This window comes from Anolis carolinensis, unplaced genomic scaffold, assembly GCF_035594765.1.
Source record: "Anolis carolinensis isolate JA03-04 unplaced genomic scaffold, rAnoCar3.1.pri scaffold_7, whole genome shotgun sequence".
Lineage (NCBI taxonomy): Eukaryota > Metazoa > Chordata > Lepidosauria > Squamata > Dactyloidae > Anolis > Anolis carolinensis.
In genome coordinates this window covers 11,168,924-11,187,947 of record NW_026943818.1, presented here as the reverse complement: position 1 = coordinate 11,187,947, position 19,024 = coordinate 11,168,924, and the positions used below count along the sequence as shown (strand labels likewise).

The 19,024-nt window shown below is 45.2% G+C and overlaps 1 protein-coding gene across 4 annotated transcripts in view; it reads right to left on the bottom strand.

Moving 5' to 3' along the window:
- Positions 1–3,013: 3,013 nt before the first annotated feature.
- lrsam1 (leucine rich repeat and sterile alpha motif containing 1) overlaps positions 3,014–19,024 on the bottom strand; it is a 40,979-nt gene continuing 24,968 nt past the window's right edge. For 3 of the 4 annotated variants that reach the window (XM_062959076.1, XM_062959075.1, XM_062959074.1), the window contains exons 16-25: positions 17,485–17,584; positions 16,089–16,176; positions 15,826–15,900; positions 12,715–12,795; positions 11,714–11,809; positions 8,227–8,325; positions 7,763–7,894; positions 6,110–6,191; positions 5,048–5,181; positions 3,014–4,512 (exon numbers count right to left, since the gene is read on the bottom strand). In XM_062959076.1, the coding sequence (XP_062815146.1) occupies positions 4,387–4,512; positions 5,048–5,181; positions 6,110–6,191; positions 7,763–7,894; positions 8,227–8,325; positions 11,714–11,809; positions 12,715–12,795; positions 15,826–15,900; positions 16,089–16,176; positions 17,485–17,584 (1,013 nt within the window). In that variant the 3' untranslated portion in view covers positions 3,014–4,386. The remainder of the gene's footprint in view (positions 4,513–5,047; positions 5,182–6,109; positions 6,192–7,762; positions 7,895–8,226; positions 8,326–11,713; positions 11,810–12,714; positions 12,796–15,825; positions 15,901–16,088; positions 16,177–17,484; positions 17,585–19,024) is intronic. The other variant, XM_062959077.1, reaches the window with a different exon arrangement.

Sequence of the window (19,024 nt, the reverse complement as noted above, 5' to 3'; positions counted from 1 at the left end):
AATTCCCATTTTCAGAGTGTTTTCTTTATGTAATGTCCTGATTTTAGAGATGATATTGTTGCTTCCTGCCTGGGGGAATCCTTTGTTGGGTGGTGTTAGCTGGCCCTGTTGGTTTCCTGTCTGGAATGCCCATTTTCAGAGTGTTTTATTTATGTAATGTCCTGATTTTAGAGATGATATTGTTGCTTCCTGCCTGGGGGAATCCTTTGTTGGGTGGTGTTAGCTGGCCCTGTTGGTTTCCTTTCTGGAATTCCCATTTTCAGAGTGTTTTATTTATGTAATGTCCTGATTTTAGAGATTATATTGTTGCTTCCTGCCTGGGGGAATCCTTTGTTGGGAAGTGTTAGCTGGCCCTGTTGGTTTCCTGTCTGGAATTCCCATTTTCGGAGTGTTTTCTTTATGTAATGTCCTGATTTTAGAGATTATATTGTTGCTTCCTGCCTGGGGGAATCCTTTGTTGGGAGGTGTTAGCTGGCCCTGTTGGTTTCCTTTCTGGAATTCCCATTTTCAGAGTGTTTTATTTATGTAATGTCCTGATTTTAGAGATTATATTGTTGCTTCCTGCCTGGGGGAATCCTTTGTTGGGAAGTGTTAGCTGGCCCTGTTGGCTTCCTGTCTGGAATTCCCATTTTCAGAGTGTTTTCTTTATGTAATGTCCTGATTTTAGAGATTATATTGTTGCTTCCTGCCTGGGGGAATCCTTTGTTGGGAGGTGTTAGCTGGCCCTGTTGGTTTCCTTTCTGGAATTCCCATTTTCAGAGTGTTTTCTTTATGTAATGTCCTGATTTTAGAGATGATATTGTTGCTTCCTGCCTGGGGGAATCCTTTGTTGGGAGATGTTAGCTGGCCCTGTTGGCTTCCTTTCTGGAATTCCCATTTTCAGAGTGTTTTCTTTATGTAATGTCCTGATTTTAGAGATTATATTGTTGCTTCCTGCCTGGGGGAATCCTTTGTTGGGAGGTGTTAGCTGGCCCTGTTGGCTTCCTTTCTGGAATTCCCATTTTCAGAGTGTTTTCTTTATGTAATGTCCTGATTTTAGAGATTATATTGTTGCTTCCTGCCTGGGGGAATCCTTTGTTGGGAGATGTTAGCTGGCCCTGTTGGCTTCCTTTCTGGAATTCCCATTTTCAGAGTGTTTTCTTTATGTAATGTCCTGATTTTAGAGATTATATTGTTGCTTCCTGCCTGGGGGAATCCTTTGTTGGGTGGTGTTAGCTGGCCCTGTTGGCTTCCTGTCTGGAATGCCCATTTTCAGAGTGTTTTCTTTATGTAACGTCCTGATTTTAGAGATGATATTGTTGCTTCCTGCCTGGGGGAATCCTTTGTTGGGAGGTGTTAGCTGGCCCTGTTGGCTTCCTGTCTGGAATTCCCATTTTCAGAGTGTTTTCTTTATGTAACGTCCTGATTTTAGAGATGATATTGTTGCTTCCTGCCTGGGGGAATCCTTTGTTGGGAGGTGTTAGCTGGCCCGGTTGGTTTCCTTTCTGGAATTTAGAGGCCTCCATCTAAAAAAAAACTAAACCCAAAAATTGGGGCCTGGGGGCCTCCCTCCTTGGGGCCAGGGCGCTTCCCGGCCTTGAGACGTTTATCTCCCAAAGAAAAGAGTTAAAAGAAAGGAAACCTTGGTCCTTGCGGCCTCCCTCCGGCCTGGGGGGAGGCGGAGGTGGATCTTGAGGGGGAAGGTTCGGGCTCCGGCTCTCTCGTGGCCGGGGCCGCCCTGAGGCCTGCGGGGCACGGAGGAGGCTGCGATGGTCTTCATGGGGAGGGGGGCCTTTCTGGAAGCCCCCCCCCCGCCTTCGGCTCTGCAGGCCTCCACATCCCAAAAAAAGAAAAGAAACCTTGGGGCCGCGCAGCCTCGGGAGGGTGAGGTGGGTGGGTGGGGGGTCCCTCCGGCCTGTGGCGCATGGAGGAGGGGGCGCTTGGGGGGGGGGGTTGTTCCACGCCTGCTGGGGCCCCACCGCGGCCTGAGAATGTTTACTCAGCAGCGTGGAGGCCCCTCCTCCTCCGACCACCATGGGGCCTTCCAGCCAGGCTGGCGGCTGGGGTTTTATGGTCCCATGGAGGTTTTTGACGGGATTTTTTATTGTATCATCCTAGAGGCGTGGATGAGGGGCTGTGTTGTCCAATTTCAAGGTTGGGGGGGCGTAGTTTAGTTGTTTTGCTCGGTGCCGCGATGCCATCACTCTTTTATATATATAGATTATGCATGTCATAATGTAATACTACCTTTAGCCACTATCTATGTCCCCTTAGGATCCACCTACCCAGAAAACTGATGGTGAATTTCTCACCTCAAGTTGAACCTTTTCTGTTTATTTAAGTAAGTAGAGTGCCTGAATATACTTTGTTGTAAATTTTTCTGTAAACTTTCTTTACAAATTGTTTGATTGCAAGTATATATTTATGATATGTATTATTTGTAGACCCAACTGCCTGACGAAGACTCCTGTGAGTCGAAACCGGTTGCAGGCTTGAGTCAAGTTATATGGGAACTGGAGTCTATACTCATATAAAATAAAGAACAGAACATTTACTCACATGAAAAACTTGGCCTTATACTTCAAGAGAAGAACCGCTGATTTCTACTTATATGCGATTGGGACAGTCCTGTTTTTTGGATATATGTTATCTATATATATAAAAGAGTGATGGCATCTGGGCAGCGGACAAAACTACAGGCCCCTCAACCTCGAAATTTGACAACACAACCCATCATTCACAGCTCTAGTTTGATACAACAAAAAGAAAAGAAAAATAAAGTCCTAATTACAGGGAGAGGAATAATAGTTTTTATCCAATTGCTGCCAGTTTGAAGGCTAAGCTCTGCCCACTTGGTCTCCTAGCAACCTCCTCAGCCCAGGGGACAGGCAGAGTTAGGCCTCACTTAGGCCTCTTCCACAGATTATCAGATCTGAACTGGATTATATGGTAGTGTAGACTCAAGGCCCTTCCACACAGCTATATAACCCATTTAGAATCTTATATTATCTGCTTTGCACTGGATTATCTTGACTCCACACTGCCATATAATCCACTTCAGTGTGCATACTAAACATAAAGGCAACCATACAACAGACATTCAATACCACCACTACCTCAACAATTTCTCACCAACACCACCAGACAACACCACAGCAACGCGTGGCCGGGCACAGCTAGTTGTAATATATACATTGAGTTTGTGTAATTATTTTCATATTACCACAAGCAGTGGATTTTGGTCTTCACAGTTTAGGGGAACCCATTGTCCTTTATGGTTCAGAAACAGGACAGAACAAGGGGAAAGATATGGAAAAGAAGCACACTACATTGACTTCACTGTGCCCTTCTTTTGTCCTTCTCTATCTTGGCCTCCCAGTTTAACTTCTGAATGAGGATGAGCTGTGATGGATTTTGGCACCAGGACAACAAAGCCATGTTCAAGCTCTTCTTTCACCGCGTCCACTTTCTCCCGGCGGGAAACTTGCCAAGGTTAAGGAGTAGCCAACACCCTTCTTGTGTTGACTTGGCACTGCAAAAGGCCATTTACTGACTAATTAACCAAGAGGCCACCCAACGATAGGCAGAAACAAGAGGACGGTGGGTGGATCGGACTTCATCCAACCAGGCAATGCTCACCAGACCCTCCCTGAGGTTGAGACTGACTTGGGCATCTGCCTCCTTTTCAACATATTCCTGGAAAAGGAATAAACGGGTGCGGTAAACAGGACTCCGATCTTTCACCCGTTGACGGGAAAACACCTCCACTATCTGGTCTCGCACTTCCTCCTCTACTTAATGGAAAGGATAGAGCGGGAGATGGAAAAGGTCTTATCCCTCTCTTTCAACGAGACCAAGAGGTCGATACTGCTATTATCGCTGAAAATGTCTTTACATTTTCCCAGATGTATTGCACTATTCCCATCGACATCTATCGTAGCCAAAACAGGCAAAAACAAGGCCATAATCTGGATTGTTAACAGTCCGTGACCCGTAACTGGCAATTGCACCTTCCCAAAGCAAAGGAGAAACATGGCTTCACAGTCAGAGCAGAGTTGGCGATGACTGAAAGCAGCCTCCCTGCTTTCTTTGGGGCTTATATCAAATTTTCATGTCACTCCATTTGGCTGCCGACTAAAGAACCAGCTACGAAACGGGAAGCCTTTTTGGCTAGGTTAAGCATCCTTGGGGCTGATCGAGCTAGCGCTAGAAGAGGAATGGCTGCCATGCCAAGTGAACACACTACTGGGAGGACAACGACAACAAGCATTAGGCGATTATGAAGAGCAAGGAGGTAGTGCAAATTCCACGCGTGCCTTCCCACCACGCCACCCGTCCTCGGCACCCCTGTTCCCGGTCCATCCATCTCTGGGAGGTATGCCGTGCCACAGGCAGATTCATCTGCGCCTAACCGCTGTGGAAGATGCGGATCCGGTGCACAATGTCCTGGCGGCACAGCGGGCAGGTGCTGAGGGCATCGGAGCAGATCTGGCAGCAGCAGACGTGGCCGCAGTTCAGGAAGATCACTTGAGCCTAGGAAGGAGAAAGTGAGATAAGTTGTGTGCCCAAGGCCCTCCCTGTAGTGTAATGAAAAATGATGTATAGATGATGTATATGTGGGTATGAGTGTTGTGGTTCAGTCTGATGATGAAGGGGGATTTGGATCTATGCAGGCTGACCAAAGCAATGCTGAAGAAAGAAATCTCGAAGGCTCTGATGCTGGAAATGTTGCAGCCGCAGGCTAGCGAGGAAATAGAAACTAATGATAAGGGTGACCTTTCCCAGGAGTTCAAACATCAACAAGTTCCAGGTGGTTCAGGCAGTGACTCAGAGGAGTCTTCCTTAGATAGAGATACGAGGTTAAGGTTAAAGGTTCTCAACCAGCTGGTCACCCCTTCCCGAAGCTGCGCATCGTCGCCATGAATGAGCTTGGCAACTCCTCCCCACCAAACTCAACGCGGCAATAAGAAGAACCATTGTTTAAAAAGTATGAAAACTGAAAGACGACATGAAAACCGAGTGTCCTGGGAGGGAGCATGTGAACACCTATTTCATCTGTGAGGCCTACCTGTTGTTCCATGCAGACCACACATTCGCAATGCTGCTCTTCTGGAGGTGGGGCCGAAGGGGCTTCAGCACTTGGGGTCACCTCCCTGGATGCTGGGGCGGAAGGTGTGGCTTCTTCTGTGGGCTTCAGTAACTCTGAAAAGAAACCAGAAGGAAAATTGAGTGCTAGGGGAGGAATGGTACCCAAAGAAGGAGAAATAGGGACCTTGCAGGCCATCTGGCGGAACTGGATGCTCCTGGGGTACGAGGGTTGAACGGTTGTGTTGTTAAAGTGCAAAGTATGGAACCCTGCGCAGACGGGGAAGCCTTAGCATTGAACGGTTGTGTTGTTAAAGTGTGAAGTATGGAACCCTGCGCAGACGGGGAAGCCTTAGCATTGAACGGTTGTGTTGTTAAAGTGTGAAGTATGGAACCCTGCGCAGACGGAGAAGCCTTAGCATTGAACGGTTGTGTTGTTAAAGTGTGAAGTATGGAACCCTGCGCAGACGGGGAAGCCTTAGCATTGAACGGTTGTGTTGTTAAAGTGCGAAGTATGGAACCCTGTGCAGACGGGGAAGCCTTAGCATTGAACGGTTGTGTTGTTAAAGTGTGAAGTATGGAACCCTGCGCAGACGGAGAAGCCTTAGCATTGAACGGTTGTGTTGTTAAAGTGCAAAGTATGGAACCCTGCGCAGACGGGGAAGCCTTAGCATTGAACGGTTGTGTTGTTAAAGTGCGAAGTATGGAACCCTGTGCAGACGGGGAAGCCTTAGCATTGAACGGTTGTGTTGTTAAAGTGTGAAGTATGGAACCCTGCGCAGACGGAGAAGCCTTAGCATTGAACGGTTGTGTTGTTAAAGTGTGAAGTATGGAACCCTGCGCAGACGGGGAAGCCTTAGCATTGAACGGTTGTGTTGTTAAAGTGCGAAGTATGGAACCCTGTGCAGACGGGGAAGCCTTAGCATTGAACGGTTGTGTTGTTAAAGTGTGAAGTATGGAACCCTGCGCAGACGGAGAAGCCTTAGCATTGAACGGTTGTGTTGTTAAAGTGCAAAGTAAGGAGATAAACTTGTAGATATGTTACCTGGTATGGTTTCCGCAACTGCCTGTATCTCTTTGGCCCTCCGAATGATGGAGAGTTGCAGGCCGGTTTCAGCAATTCCTATCTGCAAGAGGGCACAAAAGATAACAGCAAGGCTCTAACAAAGCTTTCTACCATTCTGCCTTATTTTGGTTATCACATTGTTTGTGCTCTCAGATTTTTTAAAAATTTCAATTGGTAGGAACATCAGCCAGCTTGATATAAAGGGATTGTGGCAGACCTTGTCTGAATTCCCTTGGTGGCCAAAGCTTCCCAGGACTTTGTTTTGTCTTCTTCTATTCGACGATAGCACTTAAATATCTACCTCGTTTACAATTTCCACTCACTGCACTTTACCCAGTTCATTTTATTTTATCTACTTGGGTGCCAAATCCATGCTTTTATCATGATTGTCTTTTATACATATATGTTTTTAATTATGTTTAGAATGTTAATTTAGTTTTTGTCTGTATTTTCTGATGTTATTATATGTTGTTTGCTGTTTTATTCGGGTTTGGCCCCATGTAAGCCGCCCCGAGTCTCTTTGGTGAGATGGAGACAGGATATATTATTACAGTAGAGTCTCACTTATCCAACATAAACGGGCCGGCAGAACGTTGGATAAGCGAATATGTTGGATAATAAGGAGAGATTAAGAAAAAGCCTATTAAACATCAAAATAGGTTATGATTTACAAATTAAGCACCAAAACATCATGTTATACAACAAATTTGACAGAAAAAGTAGTTCAATATGCAGTAATGTTATGTTGTAATTACTGTATTTACAAAATTAGCACCAAAATATCACATTATATTGAAAACATTGACTACAAAAATGCGTAGGATAATCCAGAATGTTGGATAAGCGAGTGTTGGATAAGTGAGTCTCTACTGTATTATTATTATTATTATTATTATTATTATTATTATTATTATTATCCTGCTTTCTAAGTATGGCAGGATGAGGTCGGGGTGGACCACTCACCCTATATTAAAATAAGTTCATAATCATTGTAACATGTGAGCCCAGAACGGGGATAGAGAATGGTATATTATTGTAAGATGTCCTGATTTGTGTCTCAAGAACAGCCTTAATACCACGTTGTAAGTAAATGAAAAATGCTGTGCTTCAGCAAAACATAAAGGAACAGCACATGCAGTTGTATAATGCAAAAGAAAGCAAAGAAGTATTAATGCAGACACATTAATCAAGTCTCCGATAAAGTCCCAAATAAAGCAGCAGTCTTACATCAGATGAAAAAGCAAAATGCTTTGATCAATAAACCCTTAGGAGCAGTTTCCCAAACACAGACTCGAAAACAGGTACAAAGGGGAGCAAAGTCTTAAGCATCAGCGTCGATTGTTACCAGCAAAAGCTTCTGATTTATAGCCTATAGTTCCCCCACGCAGGTGCTGCTAGGGCGGTTCCCAATTACTTTAGCATTTCTGGCAGTTATTCTAGCTGAACGGCGTCTGCTCTGTTTCCTTTCGCCTTTCCTGAAATGTGGGCACTTGCAAGACCTCCCCCTCTGATTCCTGAACATGTTCCTGCTCCCCTTCCTCTTCTGAAGATGAGGAATCCCTAACACAAGACTCCCATAACCACAGAAGCCATATCTTGTGCAGGGAGTCAAAGCAACCGCATGCCTTGTACCTTTGCCAAGTCTGCTGGGACCATGGCGCTGAGCATTTTGAGCGAGATCCGATGATGGGCGAAGATGGGCAGGTACTGGTCGGCTGACAGCTCGGTCAGCATCTTGACCAACTGTTGCTCCAGGCCTTCCTCCTGGCAAAAAAGAAAAAGGAGATTGAAGACGGTGGTGGCACTTGACCCAAGACCTATGACAATGGCCTCCAGATGCTGGAGATGAGAAAGTGGCGAGCCTTGCCTCTATGTATTGTCTGTCGGTATTAGTAATTGTGATGGCATTGAATGTTTGCCTTGTATGTATTCTGTAATCCGATCTGAGTCCCCACGGGGAGATGGAGCGGAATATAAATAAAGTATATTATTGTGATGTCATTGATGTAACATGGATGAAAAAGATGCCTCAGGGATTGCTGTGAGTGGGACCAAGAGATCTGAATGAATTGCAGTGCACAACGCTATTTGCTTACCTGCAACCGGAGCGAAAGCGGCTTCTGATCAAGCAGCCTTTGGTACTGAATCAGCCAATAGTTCTCCTGCTTGGTCTCGCTCTTGGACTCCAACTCTTTCTACAAGGAAGAAGAACACTTCCATTGCTTATGGGTTAGATGTAAGTCCTTCCCAGAGAGATATTCCCTTGCTCTCTATCCCAAAAACTTGGGTCTCACAATGATTACTAAGAAAAATCTGTTCCTCCATCAGATACTAGATGAAGCATGCTTGCTCCATCCATGTTCAACATTTATACAAATGACCAGCCAGTGCCAGAAGGGACAGAGTTTCATCTATGTTGATGATCATGCCATCACCGCTCAAGCAGAGAGCTTTGAAATGGTTGAACAGAAGCTCTCTGAAGCTTTAGCTGCTCTTACTGGCTAATACAGTGAAAACCAGCTGATTCCTAATCCATCTAAAATGCAGATGTGTGCTTTTCACCTTAAGAACAGACAAGCATCTCGAGCTCACAGGGCCCGGGCTGTGGCGCAGAGAGCAAGCCAGCTGCAACCAGCTGCAATGAATCACTCTGACCAGGAGGTCATGAGTTCGAGGCCCGCTCGGAGCCTATGTTTGTCTTGTCTTTGTTCTATGTTAAAAGGCATTGAATGTTTGCCTATATGTGTAATGTGATCCACCCTGAGTCCCCTTCGGGGTGAGAAGGGCGGGATATAAATGCTGTAAATAAATAAAATAAATAAAATTATGTGGGAAGGAATCCCATTGGAGCATTACAGAACAACAAAATCCCTGGGAGTTATCCTGGACTGTGCTCTGACAAGAAGCATTGCTTGGTTATCAAGAAAAATGTGGGTGCTACAAATAACATCGTACGGAAGTTGACAGACATAAAGCGGGGATCACAACTAGACACAGTGAAGACATCTGCCCTTGTGCTTTGCTACTCTGCTGCTAAATACACATGCCCAGTGTGGAATACGTCTCACCACGACAAAACAGTAGATCTGGCTCTTAATGAGACATGCCGCATTAGCACAGGATGTCTATGCCCTACACTGATGGAAAAATTAGACTGTTTAGCCAGTATTGCACCATCTGACATCCACCAGGAAGTAGCAGACAGCAATGAAAGGAATAATAATAACACAACACACCACAACACACCAGACATCACAGTTGTGGAAAAGAAAAAGGTTTGGATCATTGATGTCGCCATCGCAGGTGACAGTCGCATTGACAAAAAGCAACAGGAAAAACTCAGCCGCTGTCAGGACCTCAAGATTGAACTTCAAAGACTCTGGCAGAAACCAGTGCAGGTGGTCCCGGTGGTGATGGGCACACTGCCAAAAAGATCTCAGCCGGCATTTGGAAACAATAGACATTGACAAAATTACGATCTGTCAATTGCAAAAGGCCACCCTACTGGGATCTGCACGCATCATCCGAAAATACATCACACAGTCCTAAACGCTTGTGAAGTATTCAACTTGTGATTTTGTGATATGAAATCCAGCATATACATCTCGTTTGCTGTGTCATACAATAAATAAGAATTATAACTTTATTTTTGTATGCTGTCTCTATCTCCCCCAATGGGGACTCGAAGCGGATCACATGGGGACCATGGCAGTGGCATCTCTGGCTCATCCTCTGTTTGGATATCAGCCAGCACATCAACGCCTTAAATCAAGCAACAGCTTCTTAAGACCTACAGAGATACGCACAGGAACCCCTCAGCAAGCGAGAGTCCAAAAGTGGCAGGCAAAAACCCGGAACCTCAATCCATGGCTGAGACTGGATGAGAAACTCCCTCCTGGGCAGACTTGGGGACACTTGGAAGGCACTAAACAGACTTTGGCACCACAAGATGCAGAGCCAATCTTAAGAAATGGGGCCACAAAGTGGAGTCCACGACATGTGAGCGCGGAGAAGAGCAAGCCACAGACCACTTACTATATGCAACCTGAGCCCTGCCACATGCACAAGGGAGGACGTTCTCACAACGACAACAGAGACACTCCAAGTAGCCAAAGAAAATCTAGTATAATACCAAGTTTGTGTTTTTAAATCTATATATATAAAAGGAGAATGGCATCGCTCCACCGGGCAAAACAACAAAACTAAAGGCCTCCAACCTAGAAAATTGACAACACAACCCCTCATCCACGTCTCTACGTTCTTACAAACAAACTACACATCCCTAACCTCCATGGGGCCAAAAAAAACCCCAAAATCGGAATGCACCCCTTTGTGACCCACCTTGATTGACACTAAACAGCCTTGCAGCTTCAAAGCCAGGCTGCCTCCTAGGCCACAGCAAAAAACAAAACAAAAACACCACTTCAGTGTGAATTTTAAACCATTGTGTAGAAGGGGCCTCATAGAATCCTGTTCCAGGCAAATCATATAACATTATCAATATAATGTATAATAATTACTGGGCTCTAATAACAATACACAACAATATAATCTCTAAAATCACGACACTAAATAAACAACAACACTCAGAACACAGGGGAATTCCACACAGGAAACAACCAGGCCCGGCTAACACCTCCCAACAAAGGATTCCCTCACGCAGGAAGCAGCCAGGCTTGGAAGCTACAAGACCATTCAATGCTAAACAACTTAAATAATCACACCCAGCTAACACGTCCCAGTAAAGGATTCTTCCAGGTACTAACCAGGTAGACCTTGAAGCTGCAGGGCTATTCAATGCTAATCAAGGAGATCCATGGCAACACCTGCCTCAACCAGACAATTTCCACACATAGATCAACACCTTGATGAACACTGAACAGCCTTGCAACTTCAAAGCCAGACTTTGGAAACCACGAGGCTACTCCATCTCATTCAACCTGGCCTAGCAAGGATACCCTATGTAGAAAACGGCCAGGCTTTGAAGCAGTGAGGCTATTCACTGCAATTCCAATTGGCCACAGCAACGTGTGGCAGGGCACAGCTAGTACATTATACAGTAGAGTCTCACTTATCCAAGCCTCTGGATAATCCAAGCCATTTTTGTAGTCAATGTTTTCAATATATTGTGATATTTTGGTGCTAAATTCATAAATACAGTAATTACAACATAACATTACTGCATTTTGAACTACTTTTTCTGTCAAATTTGTTGTATGACATGATGTTTTGGTGCTTAATTTGTAAAATCATAACCTAATTTGATGTTTAATAGGCTTTTCCTTAATCCCTCCTTACTATCCAAGATATTCGCTTATCCAAGGTTCTGCCGGCCCGTTTAACTTGGATAAATGAGACTCTACTGTAAATGTATCTACAATTCACTTCTGACACGATAAATAAATAAAATCAGATACTGGGAAGATTGCTAAATTCAAAGTTTAGAGGACAACCTGAAATAGAAGACGTTCTAATTCATGATGGAAAAAAGTTTCCATATGTCAATCTTGGGTTCACTGTGATTGAAAAGGCAGCTGATTTTGTTCCAGAGTCGTCATCATACAAAAAAAAAGAATCTCTTACCAAGATTTCAAGCAGTTCCTCTTCCCGCTGCTTTTTCTCTTTCAGCAGCTGCTGCAGCAAGTAGGTCAGTGCCCGCCGTTGTTCTGCGATCACCTCCTAAAATGCATCAGGACATGGGCAGATAAATCATGATCCTATTACCGCAAAATAAACACACATCTCTCCCCAAAAAAACTGCATAGCCTGCTTTGTTCTAGGCAAAATCATAGCAGTTATATGGTGTGTTGGAAACTGCATTTTTCTATATCAAGCTTGGGCAAACTTCGGCCCTCCGGGTGTTTTGGACTCCAACTCCCACAATTCCTAACAGCCGGTGTTTCTGGCTATGTGATCCCACAAGCCTGAAAGGCAATGCCTTCTTAATGAAATAGACTACTGATTCTGCAAAGGTATGCTATGATCCAGCAAGAACTATTCTTAACGAAATTGAAAGTTAGATAGTTTTTTTTAATAATATGGAAAAAAATTAACGAAACATTAAGAGACAATTAGAGAATGGGCCAACGATGGTTCAAATTACATTGCCGGTTGCGCTGTGAGACAACGTCTCGGAGTGCGTCTCAAAAAGCGAGAACAATCCGATATAAGATTCAAAACGATTTTTTTGGACATACCTAGTAATTATTATTCTATCCTGTATTACTAGTGAGTCTATAGTAACAGGACAACCTTGTATTTACACAAAAATGCATGCAGCCCTGTCTCGGCCCACCGAGCAGAAGTGGATGCAACTGAAGAGATGGAGCATGCTTTGGAGACCGGGGCGGGATCAAAGCAAAAATTTTGCAAAAGGAAAAGAACGTGAAATGCTCAGCAGGCTTTGCACACCTATACGTGGGCCTGGACCCCAATCGGTGGACTTTTGCGGTGAATAAGCCCTAAGGAACCGGGAAGAAATCCTCTTGCGGCTTAAGCACCAAACCCGTTTCGGAGGCTGCCCAAAGCGGAAGGCAAGAGGGATGCAAAGGAGAGCGGCCGTAGGTGAGAGAAGGCCAACGTACCTGCAAAGCCTCGGTGTCCAACTGCTGCCTCTTTACCTCCAGCTGGGTGAGCTGCAGGAGCTCTCTTTCTATTAACTTAATCTAGGCAAAAGACGAAAGAAGGAGTGGGGAGTTGGGCGGTTCTGGGTTTCGTCGGACTCAGACTCTCAGCTTTGAGCTGCTATTTGCTTTGGCGTTTGGATAAGCACCGAATAAAAGCCCAAAGTATCCAAGAAAGTGCCTTAAATCCCAAGCAGAAGTGGTTCAGGGACACTTGTGAAATCAACGCAGAGCCCCAAACACTTTTGAAGGCTTTTCAGCAAAGCAAAGTGCGTGAAAAGCCCTTGACCAACAACAAAACAGGAAGGTAAGCGAAACACAAATAGCCCACTTACATACGAGGGCTATCCAGAAAGTAGATTACGTTTTGGAATTAAAAATGAACAAAGTATAGGAGAAAACATTTATCATACCCAAATACCACTTCTCAATATAGTCGCCATTCAAATCTAGGCACTTATCATAGCGAAGAATGAGCTAGGCAACTCCTTCCCCACAAAATTCTGCCACTTGCATCCTCAACCAGCCAGTCACTCCTACCCGCAGCTGCGCATCGTCGCCATGAATGAGCTTAGCAACTCCTTCCCCACAAAACTCTGCCGCTTGCGTCCTCAACCAGCCAGTCACTCCTTCCCGCAGCTGTGCATCGTCGCCATGAATGAGCTTGGCAACTCTTTCCCCACAAAACTCTGCCACTTGCGTCCTCAACCAGCCGGTCACTCCCACCTGCAGCTGCGCATCATCGCCATGAATGAGCTTGGCAACTCCTTCCCCACAAAACTCTGCCGCTTGTGTCCACAACCAGCCGGTCACTCCTACCCGCAGCTGTGCATTGTCACCATGAATGAGCTTGGCAACTGCTTCCCCACCAAACTCTGCCGCTTGCGTCCACAACCAGCCGGTCACTCCTACCCGCAGCTGTGCATTGTCGCCATGAATGAGCTTGGCAACTCCTTCCCCACAAAACTCTGCCACTTGCGTCCTCAACCAGCCGGTCACTCCTACCTGCAGCTGCGCATCATCGCCATGAATGAGCTTGGCAACTCCTTCCCCACAAAACTCTGCCGCTTGCGTCCTCAACCAGCCAGTCACTCCTACCCGCAGCTGTGCATCGTCGCCATGAATGAGCTTGGCAACTCCTTCCCCACCAAACTCTGCCGCTTGCGTCCTCAACCAGTCGGTTTAACCTTCCCACAGCTGCGCATTGTCGCCATGAATGAGCTTGGCAACTCCTTCCCCACAAAACTCTGCCACTTGTGTCTTCAACCAGCCGGTCACCTCTTCCTGCAGCTGCACATCATCGCCGAAACGCTGCATTGAGGACGCAAGCGGCAGAGTTTTGTGGGGAAGAAGTAACCAAGCTCATTCATCGCTATGATAAGTGCCTAGATTTGAATGGCGACTATGTTGAGAAGTGGTATTTGGGTGTGGCTTTCAACTGCATATGGTAAATGTTTTCTCCTATACTTTGTTCATTTTTAATTCCAAAACGTAATCTACTTTCTGGATAGTCCCCATATTATACAAAATAGGGGTTTACTCACGGGACACTCTGCTGCTATGTGTTTGATTCTTATTGTGAGTATGAATAAGGTCTGGGAGTTTCCTCCATGTAAAGGAGAAGATGTACGTCAGATGTTAAGGAGACAGAGAAGCTAATTTAAGGCTCATTTAAAGTTTTAGGCATGGGAAATGTTGACACTAGATAGCGTTGTGAGTATCCTCAATGCACTCAAAACCTATACATGTACAAAACCTGTTTGTGATTACTGTGAATTCAAACAGTATAATACAGTAGAGTTCCGGTTATTCGACATAAACGGGCGGGCCGAATATCGAATAACTGGATCTGATGGATAATAGGGAGGCCCTATTATCCAGCAAGCCGGTTGAAGGAAGTGTCCCATGCACGTTGCTAGGTAGATAGCAAGCTACCTAGCAACGTGCAGGAGTGCTTCTGCTCCGCCTCTTGGGAGGCGCCCGTGTGCGTTGCTAGGTAGATAACAAGCTACCTAACAACACTCAGGGGTGCTTCCTAAGCCGAGTGCTCACCACTCCGCCCCTTGGGAAGCGCCCGTGCGCGTTGCTAGGTAGATAACAAGCTACCTAACAACACTCAGGGGTGCTTCCTAAGCCGAGTGCTCACCACTCCGCCCCTTGGGAAGCGCCCGTGCGCGTTGCTAGGTAGATAACAAGCTACCTAACAACACTCAGGGGTGCTTCCTAAGCCGAGTGCTCACCACTCCGCCCCTTGGGAAGCGCCCGTGCGCGTTGCTAGGTAGCTTGCTATCTACCTAGCAACGTGCACAGATGCCTCCCAAGGGGCAGAGCAGCGAGCACTCGGCTTAGCGAAGCGCCTGTGCGCGTTGCTAGGTAGCTTGCTATCTACATAGCAACGCGCACGGGCGCTTCTCTGCTCACCGCCCTGCCTCTTGGGAAGTGCCTGTGCGCGTTGCTAGGTAGATAGCAAGCTACCTAGCAACGTGCATGAGTGCCTCCCAAGGGGCCTGGGACGTCGGATAATACGGAGTGTCAGTTAACCGGAAGTCGGTTAACCGGAACTCTACTGTAAGTTTAACATTTAACCTATCTGCTGAACTTGTTCATTTGCTTTTTTGTATATAAGTGGGCTATCTGTGTTTAGCTTATCTACTAAGGAACTCATTCAAAACAGGAAGGCTCAGTGGTCTCTTAGCCAAGGGCTTGGTCCTTGAACGGCATGCAAACCCAGCTCCCTCTGTCATCCAGAGACACATGTGGGTCACGGCTGTGCACCCCACATGCCTCCACGTTGGTCCGAATGGATTTGAAGAAGCAACTTGGTGAGAGAGAGACAAAAAAAACAAAAAACAAGACGACCACTGCCATTATGGAGCTGATGCTTTTATGGATAGCCATGGGATGGAAAATGCAATGGGGCCTCCTGAAGGCGAGGCGTACCTATCCGGTGCCAAGGAAAGAACTCGGAAGATTCGGCTTGGCTGAAAGAGCTTCCCAGAATGACGGGGATCTAAAATGGGAGCCTACCTACCCAATGAAGGCAAGGAGCTTTCATCCCCATCGTCCACTCACCTGGTTTCGGATCTGGCAGTGCATGAGGTCTCTCTTTACCTGGAGGGCCTCGAAGGCCGCTTTCTGCATTTCTCTCTAGAAGACGGAGATTAAAACGATATTTATCAAGCCATGAGATGGCCTTATGTTGACACAAGCCATAGAGGAATCTAACTTGGTATTCCTTCCTTGAGAATCCTTTTTGCTTCTCTCCAGGCATAACAAAGACCCTTTTAACTTTAACACCAGGGAGCGAACCTTCTACAGAGAAGAATGTGATCTACCTCTTGCAAGATCTGGTTCACAGCCTTGTTCTGGTCCAGCTGTTGCCAGGCCAAGATCTGCTGGAACTTCTGGTCCATTTTGGCGATGCTGAAAGAGAAACGTTCCAGAGATTACTTGTGTATAAGTCAACTTCATAGATACATTATTTACTCAAATTGGATGTTCAGCTTTTTTTTTTTGCTAAATCAGCTTGCCAAATGTGTTGTCGAAGGCTTTCATGGCCGGAATCACAGGGTTGCTGTGTGTGTTTTTGGGCTGTATGACTATGTTCCAGAAGTATTCTCTTCTGACGTTTTGCCCACATCTATGGCAGGCATCCTCGGAGGCTGTGAGATATATACAGCCCGGAAAACACACAACAACACTAATGTCTCTTTCTATAGCCCTAACTGTGAGAAAAATAAATATTGGGAATGGAAACCTCAAGTAAACACTATCCTAGAAGTACAAAGGTAGAAGTTCTCGGCTATAACTTGGTTGATATCCTTCAGGTTTCAGAGATCGAAACCATGTAAATCAAATTTGCAAATACCTAGGTCATGTGGCCACTGGCATGGCTGCATGGAGCGCCGTTACCTTCCCGCCGGAGCAGTACCTATTGATCTACACACACTTGCATGTTTTCGAACTGCTACATTGGCAGAAGCTGGGGCTAACAGTGGGAGCTCGCCCCGCTCCACAGATTCGAACTGCCAACCTTCTGGTCCGCAAGTTCTGCAGCTTAGCAGTTAAACCCACTAACTCCGACGGCACATTAAACTTGAGTAAATACAAGTAAATCAAGGGCAGGTTTGGAACCCAAAATATGTGCAATTTCACAGAGACCACGAGGAAGAATCACTCATGGCATGCAACCACAAGCTCCCCCCGATACTGACACATACTGACACATGGCCAAAAAGGAGGATAGGATGCTGTAAGGACACATAATAATAATAATAATAATAATAATAAGAAGAAGAAGAAGAAGAAGAAGAAGAAGAAGAAGAAGAAGAAGAAGAAGTTGCAATAGTGGATAAGCAAGGTGCACATTATGAGTAACAAATTCGTAAATAGATAAAGTGCATTAGAATCATTTAAGGTCATAAAGATCAATTGCTCTGATTTGTCGGAATGGGGACTCTGGTATGTTGGGAACGCACTAGCATCAGAGGATCTCAGTGAATTATGACATTGTTAGGCAAAGACCAATAAATATATGGGCTGAAGTTCAAGACTTATATTCCAAACAATAAAGATGCATGGGACCTTCAGCCCCTTCTTTCAAGAGAAGACTAAATCTACATGAAGATAATACACAGACTTTCTTTGGGCCGTCGTCCTTGGATGAAGGATAGAATTCTTTCCTTAACTGCATCACTAATATCCCAAAAGTTACTTCCTCGCCAACGTTACCTGGAATACGTCTGATTCACTAGGTCTTGCCGCCGCGACTCATAGGCCACCTGGAGCAGCTTGTTCTTGTACGTCTCGGAGAGCATTTGCTGCATGGCCGCTGAAAGGCATTGAGAAATAAATGTTAGCAGCTAAGCTGCTGCTAAAAATCACAAAAGTATAATGTATTAGAATTACAGTAGAGTCTCACTTATCCAAGACTCGCTTATCCAAGGTTCTGGATTATCCAAGGCATTTTTGTAGTCAATGTTTTCAATTTATTGTGATATTTTGGTGCTAAATTTGTAAATACAGTAATTACTTCATAGCATTACTGCGTATTGAACTACTTTTTCTGTCAAATTTGTGGTATAACATGATGTTTTGGTGCTTAATTTGTAAAATCGTAACCTAATTTGATGTTTAATAGGCTTTTCCTTAATCCCTCCTTATTATCCAAGATATCCAAGGGCCGGGCTGTGGCGCAGCTGGCTAGTAACCAGCTGCAATAAATCACTACTGACCGAGAGGTCATGAGTTCAAAGCCCGGGTCGGGTTAAGCCCCCGACCGTTAAATAGCCTGGCTTGCTGTTGACCTATGCAGCCCCGAAAGACAGTTGCATCTGTCAAGTAGGGAAATTTAGGTACGCTTTATGCGGGAGGCTAATTTAACTAATTTACAACATCATAAAACTGCCAGCAAAACACGAGGAAAGGAATGAGGAAGTATAGCCACTAGTGGACAGTGAAGCAACAGCTCCCCCTGTGGCCGGAATCATAAAGCTGGAAAAAAAATGTTAAATGCCTCTGTGTCTGTCTATATATGTTGTTTGTCTGTTGGCACTGAATGTTTGCCATATATGTGTTCATTGTAATCCGCCCTGAGTCCCCTTCGGGGTGAGAAGGGCGGAATATAAATACTGTAAATAAATAAAATAAATAATTTGCTTATCCAAGGTTCTGCCAGCCCGTTTAGCTTGGACTAGCTGTGCCCGGCCACGCGTTGCTGTGGCTAAGTCTGGTGGTATGGGAAATAAAGTATTGAGGAATTGGTAGTAGTTAAGGTAAAGGGTAAAGCTTTTCCCCTGACATTAAGACCATTATAAATGGGTTATATAGCTGTGTGGAAGGGCCTTGAGTCTACACATAATAATAATAATAATAATAATAATAATAATAATAATAATAATAATAATAATACTTTATTTATACCCCGCGGGGACTTGGGGCGGCTTACACTTCCATATAATCCAGTTAAAATCTGCTAATCTGTATTTTATAGGCAGTGTGGAAGAGGCCTAAGTGAGGCCTAACTCTGCCTGTCCCCTGGGCTGAATGGGTTGCTAGGAGAACAAGTAGGCGGAGCTTAGCATTCTAACTGGCAGCAATTGGATAAAAACAATTATTCCTCTCCCTCTAATTAGGACTTTATTTTTCTTTTCTTTTTGTTGTATGAACGTAGAGGCATGGATGAGGGGTTGTGCTGCCAAGTTTAGTGTTTCTGGGATGTGTAGTTTGGTTGTTTTGTCCTAGGCCGAAATTTCCTTACCCTTTTATATAT